The 13,224-nt window shown below is 36.6% G+C and overlaps 1 protein-coding gene and 1 non-coding gene across 2 annotated transcripts; one reads left to right on the plus strand and one right to left on the minus strand.

Annotated features, from left to right (window-relative positions):
* Positions 1 to 1,421: 1,421 nt before the first annotated feature.
* Positions 1,422 to 1,528, minus strand: LOC124886180. Its single transcript, XR_007043266.1, has one exon. It is a non-coding gene; the product is annotated as a small nucleolar RNA R71 (small nucleolar RNA).
* Positions 1,529 to 2,332: 804 nt separating this feature from the next.
* Positions 2,333 to 3,216, plus strand: LOC107876687. Its single transcript, XM_016723554.2, has 2 exons — positions 2,333 to 2,877; positions 3,114 to 3,216. The coding sequence occupies exons 1-2, from the start codon at positions 2,333 to 2,335 to the stop codon at positions 3,214 to 3,216; spliced, it is 648 nt and encodes a 215-aa protein (XP_016579040.2).
* The last annotated feature ends 10,008 nt before the right edge of the window (positions 3,217 to 13,224 follow it).

The following is a 13,224-nucleotide window of genomic DNA, read 5'->3' on the forward strand; positions in this document are numbered from 1 at the left end:
AATTCATACATGAGTAGCTAAACACCCCCTTTCTGGGGTTGAGGCTAAGAACATGAGTACTATTTAATATTCTTATTCATAGTTTCTTTTTTGGATTATCATATGGATGGTTTCTAATTTCTTGAGCTTACTATTTTAATGATTGGCCACCATTAGAATAAATTTATATTTCTATGTGAATCCGGGAGGAGAATCATAGGATAGAACAAAGAAATTAGGGAGCAAGGTTATTATTCTTTTATAAAATAAGGGATTTGAATTAGCATCTAGGATGGGGATACACCTAGAAACCTGGCTTGGTTCACTTGCAGGAAGACAACTTCATGAATCTAGAATATTTGTTGTAACTTTGCGGGAGTTGTAGTTACAACATTCAATAGATTGAAGATCTGAGGTCGGGAGACTAAGATTGTGGCATAAACCTTGCGAACCATCAACCCGATAACCAATTAGACTGTGAATAGAATAGAGAATTGTATGATTGTTCAAAATACCTCAACCCTGGAATCATCCACATTATTGATTACAACCGTTGCTTACTTTGTTTTAGTCATCATAAATTATTTCTTGTTTAGTAATTTAAATTTTATTTACAAAAGCATATTAATCTTGATACAATCAAACACTTAATACTCAATTGTCTTGAACTAAAAATTGAATAAATTTCTAGTTTATTGATCCTCGAGGGAATGATATCTAACTATCTAAATCATTATATTACTTGCACGATCACGTACACTTGCGTGTGCGTAGAGACACAACAAGTTTTTGGCGCCGTTGCCGGGGATCAAATAGAATTAGTAAATTGCTTTAATTTTTGGTTTTTGATCATAAGTTTAAGTGTTAACAACTTGATCTTAGTGGCTGAATTTTTGCAAGTTTAGCTGAATATTGGACTGTCGAGAGACAAAGAGTTAGTAGAGCCCTTTACAGAATCAGAAGTGATTTTTCATCAGAGACGAAGAGCTCAATCGATGGTAGAAAGACTCGATCCTATAGGTTCTAATCCAAATATTGGAAATGTTCCAGCTCCAGCTATTCCTGTTCAACAAGTCGCAAGACCTGTTCGAGAAGTGGCAATCCCACTTACACACCTTGTGACTAACAGTATCCTGAAGCCTGAACAAGGAGGTCGATGGGAATTGAAACAAAATATGGTGCAATTATTGAAATTTGTGGGAGAATTTCAGGGACTTTCACATGAGGATCCGCAGCAGCATTTACAAATCTTCATGGAGATAAGAGACACATATGTTCCTGAAGATGTGAGTGCTGATTATGTCAGATTTACACTCTTCCCTTTTTTTCTACTGGGGAAAGCAAAGAGATGGTTACTTCCTGAACCATACCAATCCATCACTACATAGGAAGAATGTGCTCAAAGGTTCCTCATTCGATTTTTTCCATCTCAAAAAATGGCTCAATTAAGGAGTGAGATATTGATTTTTAGACAGAAAGATGGACAAAATCTCTACCAAGCTTGGGAGAGATTTAAGGGCATGCTCAGAAGTTGTCCTCATCACCACCAATCAATGACGTTTTGGTGCATACATTTATAGAAGGCCTTGAGTCTAATACAAAAATTCTCTCGAATTCAGCAGCAGGGGGTCAAGATTTGGAGAAAACATATGAAGAATTATATACCTTGCTGAATCAAATTGCACAAGGTAATCCTAATTGGCATGCAGACTCGAGGAATGCTCCTAAGAAAGTTGCAGAGGTTTTGGAGATTGATCAATTCACTGCTTTACAATCACAGATTGCAGCAATGCATAACCATATGACTACTCAACTTAACAACTTAAAGTTGGGTACAACTCAATCAACAGTCACAACAAATGTAGTTCAACAGGTATATGCATGGTGTGAAGTTTATGGAAGAAATGAGCATAAAGCATATGCATGTTTTGTTAATCCAGATTTAGTCAATTATATGGGGAATGCAAATCGTCAGGGTCAACAAAATTTTGGCAATACATATAATCCAAATTGGAGGAACCACCCTAATTTCTCATGGGGTGGAAATCAGGCACAAAATACAAATTAGTATAAGGGAACAGTGCAACCAAGTCCACAGCCGGTTCAGAATAATCAGACGACAGCCTCAAATAGTAATATAGAGAAGATGCTTAAGCAGTTGATGGCTCAAAATGCACAGTTTGCAGTGGACATGAAGGCTCAACAGGCACAATATGCAGCTAAATTAAAGAGTTAACAATTACTCACAAGAAATCTGGAGTTGCAGTTAGGTCAAATCGCAAGATCGTAGAATACAAGGCCACAAGGAGCATTGCCTAGTGACACTGAGGCTAATCCTAAACAAGTGAATGCGATGACAACGAGGAGTGGGCTGCAAACAAAGGAGATGGTTCAGGAGCAGGATAATCCCGAGATCACTGATGATAGTTTGCAAGAGAAGGTAGAACTGGAATTAAAAGAAAAAGAGGCTAGTGAAGAGATTCATGTAGAGAAGAAGACTCTCCCCTTGCCCTTTCCTCAAAGGGAAAGAAAGCATCAAGAGGAAGCAAGTTTTAAGAAGTTTCTAGATCTTTTAAAGCAAGTTCAATTAAACCTCCCTCTTGTTGACATTCTACAGAGTGTACCAAAATATGTGAAATACTTAAAAGATATTGTTGCCAATAAGAACCGGTTGACTGAATATGCTATAGTTACACTTACTCAGGAGTGCACTTCTAAAATTCAAAATAAACTACCCACAAAATTGAAGGATCCAGGGAGTTTCACATTGCAGATTAACTTTGGTCAAACTATTTATGCACGGGGATTGTGTTACTTGGGGGCGAGCATAAATCTCATGCCTACGCCATGGTACCGGAAGATGGGTCTTGGAAGTCCCAAATCCACGACTAATGTGTTGTAATTGGTAGATAGGTTACTTGCTAGACCAGATTGTATTATTGAAGATGTACTGGTGCAAGTGGGATATTTAATCTTTTCTTTGGATTTTATGATTCTTGACTTTGAGGCCGATCCAGTTGTTCCATTTATTTTGGGACAACCCTTTTTAGCAACAGGGCAGTCACTCATTGATGTGGCAGCTAAAAAAATGACAATGCAAGCATATGATAAAGTTAAGGTTTTGATGTGTACAGGGCATTGAAATTGCCAGCCATATATGAGGAGTTGTCCTCAATATCGATTATTGATCTTACTTCAGATTGGCAGTTGCTCTTGTCTGATGATCCATTAAAGTGAGCATTAATGAATTATGATCTGCATGGGGATTTGGAAGCATTGGAAGTGGTCCAGATTATGAATTTGGCTGTAATTGAGGCAAATAAAGTATTGATCGAGCCTTTGACTAGACCAATTGGTCCACCACCCAGGCCTTCAGTTGAAGAAGCTCCTAATTTGGAGCTTAAGGTTCTTCCTCTTTACTTACAATATGTTTTTCTTGGTGATCAAGATACCTTGCCTGTTATTTTATTCGCAGGATTATCCGATGTACAGGTAAAGAAAGCTGTAGCAGTTCTTTAAAGAAGAAGAAAAGCGATTGGCTGGCAGATGTCTGATATTTTAGGAATCAATACAGCATTTTACATACACAATATTTATATGAAAGAGGGGTACAAACCTAGAGTGCAGCAACAAAGGAGGTTAAATCCTATTATGAAGGAAGTGGTCCGGAAAGAGGTGATCAAGTGGTTAGACAGTGGTATTGTCTACCTAATTTGTGATAGCAAATGGATGAGTCTGGTGCATTGTGTACCAAAGAAGGGAGGAATGACAATGGTGACGAATGATGATAACAAGTTGGTTCCCACACGTACAGTTACTGGATGGAGAATATGTATAGATTATCGAATGTTGAATGAAGCAACTCGTAAAGATCATTATCCAATTCCTTTCATTGACCAAATACTGGATAGATTGGCAGAGCAAGAGTATTATTGTTTTCTGGATGGGTACTCTGGCTATAATTAGATAAGCATAGCACCGGAAGATCAAGAAAAGACCACGTTCACTTGTCCATACGGTACGTATGCTTTCAGATGCATGCCCTTTGGATTATGTAATACACCTGCCACATTTCAAAGGTTTATGATGGCTATATTCTCGGATATGGTGGAGGAATTTATGGAGGTATTCATGGATGATTTCTCTGTGTACGAGAATTCATTTGAAAAATATTTGCAAAATCTAGATAAAGTTCTAGCTCGATGCAAATAAATAAACTTGGTGTTGAATTGGGGAAAATGCCATTTTATGGTTAAGGAAGGAATTGTCTTAGGCCATTAAGTGTCATGCAAAGGGCTGGAAGTTGACAAAGCAAAGGTTGAAGTAATTGAAAAATTGCCTCATCCAGTGACAGTCAAAGACGTGCAAAGTTTTTTGGGACATGCTGGGTTTTATAGATGATTTATTCAAGGTTTCTCAAAGATCGTAAGTTCCATGTGCAAATTTTTAGAGAAAGAATCCAAGTTCGAGTTTTGAGCTGATTGCCATGAAGCTTTTGAAAAGCTCAAGAAGAAGTTGAAGAAAGCACCTATTTTGATCGCACCAGATTGGGAGTCATCTTTTGAGCTAATGTGTGATGCTAGTGATATTGCAGTGGGAGGAGTGTTGGGTCAAAGAAAAGAAAAGGTATTTCGATCGATTTACTATGCTAGCAAGATACTGAATGATGCTCAAGTCAACTACATAGTGACAAAGAAAGAAATATTGGTTGTGGTATATGTATTTGATAAGTTTTGATCTTACTTAATTGGTATGAAGGTCATTGTTCATACAGACTATGCTGTCATTAAGTATCTTGTGAACAAAAAGGATGAAAAGCCATGATTAATTAGGTGGATTCTGCTACTTCAAGAATTTAATCTTGAGGTGCGTGATAGAAAAGGAGCTGAAAATCAGGTTGTTGATCACTTGTCACAGCTGAAAAATAGAGACCATATTGTGGATGAATTTCAGAGTATCAAGGAAGACTTTCCTGATGAGAAGTTGCTATTATTAGAAGCAGTTGAGTTTCCATGGTATGCTGAAATTGTAAACCTGATAGTTTATGGGGTGTATCCTTCCGAAATCACCTTACAAAAAAGAAAGAAATTACTCCATGATTATCATTCTTACATTTAGGATGAACCATGCCTTTTCAAGCAGGGTCCAGATGGAGTGATTCGTAGATGTATCCCAGAGGCTGAATTTGTCAAGGTGTTATGAGATTGCCACTCATCTCTATATGGTGGACATCATGGTGGTGAGAGGACTGCGAGAAAAGTGTTACAATCAGGTTTTTTCTAGCCAACTCTGTTTAGAGATGCAGTGGTATTTGTAAAGAGTTGTGATCAATGCCAAAGGTTGGGTACTATAACCAGGCATCATGAGATGCCCCTGAATAATATTTTAGAAGTAGAAGTCTTTGATGTTTGGGGGATTGATTTCATAGGCCCCTTCCCACCTTCGAAAGGTAATGTGTACATTCTTGTTGCAGTGGACTATGTCTCTAAATGGGTGGAAGCTATGGCGAGTACGACTAATGATACAAGAGTGGTGCTGAAGTTTGTGAAGAAGAACATATTTTCTAGATTTGGTACACCAAGAGCAATAATTAGTGATGGAGGTACGTACTTTATCAACAACTGGTTCAAGAATCTTCTTGCTAAATATGGCGTTTGGCACAAGGTGGTAACTGCATACCACCCTCAAATGAGTGGACAAGTAGAGGTATCCAATCGTGAGATTAAGCAAATACTTCAGAAGACAGTGAATGGGCAGAGAAAATATTAGGCGGAGAAGCTAGATGATGCACTATGGGCATATCGAACAGCATACAAAACGCCTATTGGGACATCTCCATATCACTTAGTGTATGGTAAGGCTTGTCACCTTCCTATAGAGTTGGAACACCGAGCATATTGGGCTGTGAAGAAGTTGAATTTTGAGATAAATGCCTCAGGAGAACGAAAGTTATTGCAACTAGATAAGCTAGATGAGTTTAGACTCCACGCCTATGAAAATGCCAAGCTTTACAAGGAAAATACCAAACGATGGCATGGCAAGAATATTCAAGTCAGGGAATTTGAACCCGAACAACTTGTGTTGTTGTTTAATTCACGACTTAAGTTGTTTTCAGGTAAATTACGATCAAAATGGTCTGGACCTTTTGAGGTGGTGCGAATGACACCCCATAGAGCTGTGGAGTTGTGGAATAAAGAGAAGACGAAGAAGTTCCTCGTAAATGGACAACATGTAAATCATTATTGGGCGGATCATCCGGACAAGTATAAGAAATCTATCACTTTCGCTGAGGAGTAATGATGAGCAGAGTCGTGCCCCAATGTAAACTAAGGCGCTATGTGGGAGGCAACCCACATATGTATTGTAATAGGTAGTTTAATTTTTGGCTTGTAAAATCAAAAAGAAAAGAAAAATAAAAAAAATGAGTCGTGCCACGACCAAAACTAAGGCGCTGAGTGGGAAGCAACCCACTTTTACTTACAATTTTTATTGTTTTTGTTTTTAAGTGCAGGGAATTTCGAAGTAAAATGAGGAGATTACCAAAATTAAGGAAAGCGATCAGGTTTGCAAAAATGATTTGTGTAAGTGGGGATTTACTCAGGTAAGAAAAAGGTGAAAACTGCAAAAGAAATCTGAGTTTGATGAATAGCGGACGCGGAACTGGGTAATTTGACAATTTTCAAATTTCAGTAAGGGTATGTGAAATTCACCGCGACGCGAAGAGAGGTAAATTGAGAATTGTCAAATTCCAGTGGATGTGCGTGATATTCAGCGCGATGTGAAACTTGGACAATTGATAATTTTCAATTTACAGTGTATGGACGCGAATTGTAGCGCATCACGGTGTGAAGATAAATGGCAATTGGCCTTATCCAGTAGGTATCCGCGATCATTTCGCATCATGGAGAGGGATTAAATCGAGCATAAAAATGTCATTAACCTAACTCGACCCGTCCTCTATAAATATAACCTCCTCAACCCTAAACCCTTTTATTTACAAATGGCGCCGCCTTCTCACTCCCTCTTCTAAAAACTTCAAAACTTTTTCACTTTCTGTCATTCTTCTCTCAATTATTGAGGTAAGTTCATATTTATTTATTTATTTATTACCTTTCTTGTTACAATTCGTGAGTAGTGAATGTGTTTTATTGATAATTTTAATTTTGTTTTCCCTCTCCTACTAGTTAAAAATATTAGCATTGCTTTTGATATTTAGTTCAATTTGTGACATCTTAGCCTAATTCTCATTACTTTGAATCACTAAGAGCACACTTGAATGATATTTGTAGTTGGGATTAGGGGGTGAACGATTTTTCATGCTACTTGAGAGGATGGGGAATGAAGGGTATTGTAGTTAAAGGAGTAAGGGTAGAATCTGTAGGAAGTTAGGAATAATTTTGTTCCATTGTGAATAAACCCTGGTTGTCTGATGTTGGATGATTGATTAGAATTATAGAATGTGTGATCTTATAGTAACATGGTCTTATTTATAGTCTTGCATTGTGATGATGCTCTGTGCTGCGAAAGTGATGAGGGATGATGTGTCTTGAAGAGGAATATATGGTCTGTGAATATGATATTTAGGCCTACGCAAAAGGAAGTATGAGTACCTTGGTTGTTAATGTTGGTGTATGGCTAACAAACTAAGTGTGGGGTGTGAAGGTACTCATAATGCATGTTCAGTTCAGCTAATCCTAAGTTTAATCTTTTTGCATAGTTTATTGCATTTTCTTAATCACAAGCATAATGGAAGCACAGTCAAGCAAGGGAAAGGCAAAGGCAGGGCTTTCTGCCCCTGCACGGAACAGAAGCCGATCGTCTGAAGGGCAATTAACTAGATGCCTAGGGCCCCTCCACTTCAGCGGGGGCAAGTTCAAAATTTTGGTTTCAAGGCTGTAAGGAAGGCTGGAAACAAGTGGTATACTAAGCATAAGATGCTAAGTATATTTTGGAGGTCTACATCGATCGGGCTAGCTTGATAAGAGAGTGTCCTTCTGTGGTCTAGCAAATTGAGGCGCTTAATATGAATTTTATTTTTCATCATCCAACGGAGTGTAACCTGCATCTTGTCAGAGAATTTTATGCAAATTGGGACCCAACCATTCTAAATATTTATTGAAGGTTCAAGAGAAGGTGATTTGATTCGCCGCTGCTGATATTAACGAGTTGCTGGGTATCCCCGAGACAAACCCAAATTTCTTGCGACAGTTTATTATTTCTCCTCTTTATGCACACATCAGGCATTTGTTATGTGGAAAGCGATCTTCAGCCCGTTGGACGAGGCATCGAGTTACAGGTTTGAATTCTTCTTTTCCCTACTCTCAAATGAATAAGGAAGCACGAATGTGGGGACGAATAGTGTATTCATGCTTAATACAAGGCAAGCATATGACTGAGGTGACTCGGGATAGGGTGTGTTTGATTTACGCCCTCATGTGTGCTGAGGTGGAAATTAATGTGGGACGTGTCATTTTTTTGCTATGAAGAAAACACGTACCCAGGTGGGTTGTAGCTTTAGTTTTAGTGGTTTGGTAATTAGATTTGTAAGAAGGCTTAGGGTGGATGAAGAGAAGCTTGATTATAAACCTGAGGTGATCACTCATCCTCTGGATATCACTACTGCTCGAAGAACAGATAGAGCATCTGGCCTAATTTTGATGATGATGGAGCGACAAACACGAACTGATGAGGTGCTGGGAAGGTTGTACGGCCTTATGATGATGATGTCGCGGAGTGAAGGCAAGCCTGCTACACCAGAGGAGCTCCACTCTGTAGAGCTTGATTATCCACTTAGTCATCACGCTAGGACAATGTTGAAGATTGGCCCAGATTTTGTGGAGCCTGTTGATGATGATGTACCCACAGATAAAGAACACAGGTATAGGAATTTCGACATGGATTCTGATAAGGAAGAGCAATCTGATGATAATGAAGCTGATGATGATGGCGATGATGGGGAAGACATGGACATGTCTACTATAGTCCCTTTTGATTGATCAGGAAGTATACTGCCACCCTACCATAAGCTTAATTGGAAGCACTGGGACAGTGCTTTATTTTAAGTGTGGAATGGTGGGTTCATATTCTCTTGCATTTTTCTGTTATTTGACTGAACAATGTTTTTTTTTTTGTTTTGCTATGTTGGTTTGAAGTATTAGCTATTCGAAACATTGGTCTATAATAGTTAGTAACTTTTATTTTATGGATTGCAATTTTCCCTCTGTGGCATTATCACATGTCGTTTCAGTTGAAAGTATTATGTTATTGTTATTTTCTCCCTTATTGGCAAGATTTAGCTTCAAGTAGTTACATTTGCTTTTGCCCTCTTTTGTAATTATGAATAAACAGTCATAGTTAGTTGCCATCCCCTATGATAGATGGATAACGACCGTCTTAAGGGGATTGGTCATACGAAGTAAAGAAATTTAGGAGAACTTAATCACTATCTTAGAGGAGTGTGTGAAATGGGCCACCTTTGTAATAATTGAAACTAACTCTAGCATAAGAGTTTTTATTTTAAGTACTGAGGATTCCATCTCAATAAATGAAATTTGGTGTGTTGGCTTAGTTTTGAATTCAATAAAGAACATGATTGGGAACCTGGTTGATTCCGTACATGCAATGTGAGTGTGAGGATTAGTATATATTCTACATGAATAGAAATGACTAGAACTTGCCCGGTGTGTTTACAAAGCGAAATAAAGGGTGTTGGGTGCAGGAAGTGATGTAGGCAATTCTTTGACAGCCTTGTTTTTAACTTTAAAAGCCCTCCCTTGGTGCATAATCTTAGTCAGCCCCTTTGAGCCTTAAGCCTATTTCTTTGGTAGCATGTTATGAAACCTTACCCTTTCTTTGCTGAATCGTAATTTGATCCAAATAAGTTTCTGAGCATTTTTAATATAAGATTAAGAGAAGATTAAGAGCAAAAATGAGAAAGGAAGGTAATCAGTGATGCCCTAAGTAGTTTTTATTGATGTTTGATAATGCTGGGTTAAGTGGGAGTTAGTAAATAGAAATGTTACAATGAACCTGTTTAGGCCCTGGTCCAGTTGGATAATGTACACCTTGATGAAGGCCTATAAGCTTAAGTTAAGGGTGGATATAATAGGGGTGCGTAGCAAGAATATGGAAGAGATGACAAATACTCCCAACCTAGTGTGAGAAAATAAAGCTAATTGAAAAAGGTGTTGACAAATAAAAATATGGGGAGAAATATAAGGATAAATTGGTGTTGGAAAACAGAGTAAATTGATAGTTCTTGTATTTAAATGCTTAGGAGCAATAGTCACTATTCCTGTAAATAGTACTTACCTGTCCCTAAGCCTTTATTACAACCAGAAAAAAATCTAGTTGATCCTTCACCCAAACATCTGACTATTAGTAGAGTAGAACACTAAGGACAAGCTTATGGTTCATTCACTAGCATGTAGGAAATTTTTTGTTGAGAGTGAGCGATTTGATTTGATACTCCCCTATTGTTGCATAGTTACCATTTTGAGTAAATATAGGGAAGTTTCCTTGAGTAACGATGCAGGCGGATAAAAGCCAGATTACTTATTGTGTTTCCTTAATTGAGTTTGCCAACATGTTAGAAATTCATTATTGAAGAGAGAAGAATTTGTCCTAAAATGTTTCTTGAGCTCAACTGCTTTGACAAAATGATGTAAGAATTCGTTATTGCAAAGTGTAAGTGCTCATGGCCGCATAACTTTGAGGTTGTGATGAAAAGAGGAAGGAATTATGTTTTTGAATTCATGTGTTCGAGGATGAACAATTTTTTAAGTGTGGGGTGGTGATCTTCGACATATTTATATACTCAAAGTACCATTATGCACCCAGATTTGAACTTAGTTTAAGAACTTTTGTATGAATTCTTAAGTATAATTCAACTTTTATTCCGTCTTGTGCCTAATGGATATGATTAGTACTTTCAGGTACAAAATCATGAAGAATTGTGTATAATTGGATACAACGAGGATATGAAAATAGTCAAGGAGTGCAAGGGACTGAAATTAAGCTAGAAAAGGGAAGTTGAGAAGTAGAAATCCTCATTTGAAGATACTCTGCGTCGCGATGAGCAACAAAATAGCGATGGTCGAATTCCAGTGAAGGTTTGCGAAACCCCCGTGTCGTGGAGAAAGTTAGTTTATCATATTTGGTGACCTAAAGGTTTAGCACATCGCTGAGGATGATCATTTCACAATTGTCCCAATCCTGTGGCTCACTGCGATAGTGGCTTGTTGCCGTGAAGGTGCATTTTACAATTGTTGGGGAATACTTGAGCTCTGCGATTTCTCAGATTTTAATGGAAAATAGCAATCTTAGTCATGGCGCGACGCGCCGGGTGGACAAATCGGGAATATTTTAAGTATTTTTGTCCCAACTATAAAAGGAAAAATCCAAGATAATGTGGGGGACTTTTGTCAAGCAGAGCAGCGGCGGAAAAACAGAAATTTCTCTCCTTTAGGGTTCATAAACATTCTTTTGAATTTCGTTATTTCAAAGATTGATTTGGGTATGATTTGTTACTTATTTTGGAGGGTTAATTCGTACATGAGTAGCTAAACACCCCCTTTCTAGGGTTGAGGCTAAGAACATGAGTACTATTTAATATTTTTATTCATAGTTTCTTTTTGGATTATCATATGGGTTGTTCCTAATTTCTTGAGCTTACTATTTTAATGATTGTCCACCATTAGTATAAATTTACATTTCTATGTGAATCCGGGAGGAGAAAAGGAGACGTAAACTTGTACTCTCAACTTTACCAAAAAATTATAAATGTTGGGATTTAAGTAATATTTTAGAAGTGGGGGGATTTTTAGTAATTTAGAAATATAAGTTGTTCATTTATGTAATTTTTGTTAGTGCAATTTACCTATATCCCGACATGTTTGCCAATATTTACCTAAAATTCCAACATTTTTTAATTTCATAAAATCTCAATATTTAGCCGTTGAAGATACATTTAATTAACGTTAGATACATCATTGAGATACATATAGTTAGTAAACTAATTAGCTTAAAATAAGGCTTGTAACGGTTAAATTTTCTTAAATGTTCCAATTAAGATAACTAATAATAGTAATTGCTCAATAAAATCCCACGAAAAAGGATATTTGTTTCTTATTCCATATTCTTAAACCAAATATCTTCCATTATCACTTTCCAGAAAACTCCAACTTTTTTTTCACGTTTGTTGATTTTCTTTGACGTACTTGTAATGAATATTTTTGTACTGTTATGACATTCTGGAGTTTGGATTAGAGATACAAATTACGAGGGTTATAAAAGTGATGGAATCATTACATAGTTGATGGTAATGCGACACCTTTGTTGATTCATAATGCAATTGAGTATTCCTTCAACTTCTATACGAAAAGATCAGACAAGAAAAGGTATGTATCTTGTTTAACGTATTAGTTTTTGTTAATTGTCTCTAGTTTAATGAATTATGTATTTAACTTTAAATTGATAAGTTTTTAGACGTATCTATTTTTAGTTATGTTAATATAACCGAGATAAATAACTTTTTTGTGTTCATGATACATTTTTCGTGTTCTTGTATATATAGTGCTAAATTTGAGTATAATTATGTATCTTGTGATGTTTTAGTTTTAGCTATATAAATAAACGAAAGATACATATGAGTATTGTTAAAAATATATTTTGTACACGATTGTGCAGTTTATGTATCTATCATTTTGTTTTCCAGTACGTTAAGAATCATCTTATTTTTGTAACATCCTATTTTAGTATAATTATGTATCTTATGATATTTTAGTTTTACCATATGAACATACGAAAGATACATATGAGTATTGTTAAAGATACATATTGTACACGATTGTGCTGTTTATGTATCTATCATTTTATTTTCCAGTACGTTAAGAAACATCTTATTTGAGTATGATTATATGTCTTGTGATGTTTTATTTTTAGCTATTTAAGCATACGAAAGATACATACGAGTATTGTTAAAGATACATATCAAACACGATTGTGCAGTTTATGGTTATAAAAGTTGATTTAAGATTCAATTTCTTTTTGCAGGAAACATGTGATCATCAATATCAAAAATCTAAATTCAGTTTTTCATAGAGCTTTGAATATATAATCAATATGCAAGACAATGTAGAAGAAGACAATCTCGAGCAACTCTGTCCTCAAAGACTTTGGAAGATGAGAGACTTGGAACTACAATAGTTACATAACATTTCTAAGCAAATGTCCAATTTACTACCT

Source organism: Capsicum annuum, chromosome 7 (assembly GCF_002878395.1).
Source record: "Capsicum annuum cultivar UCD-10X-F1 chromosome 7, UCD10Xv1.1, whole genome shotgun sequence".
Classification (NCBI taxonomy): Eukaryota; Viridiplantae; Streptophyta; class Magnoliopsida; order Solanales; family Solanaceae; genus Capsicum; species Capsicum annuum.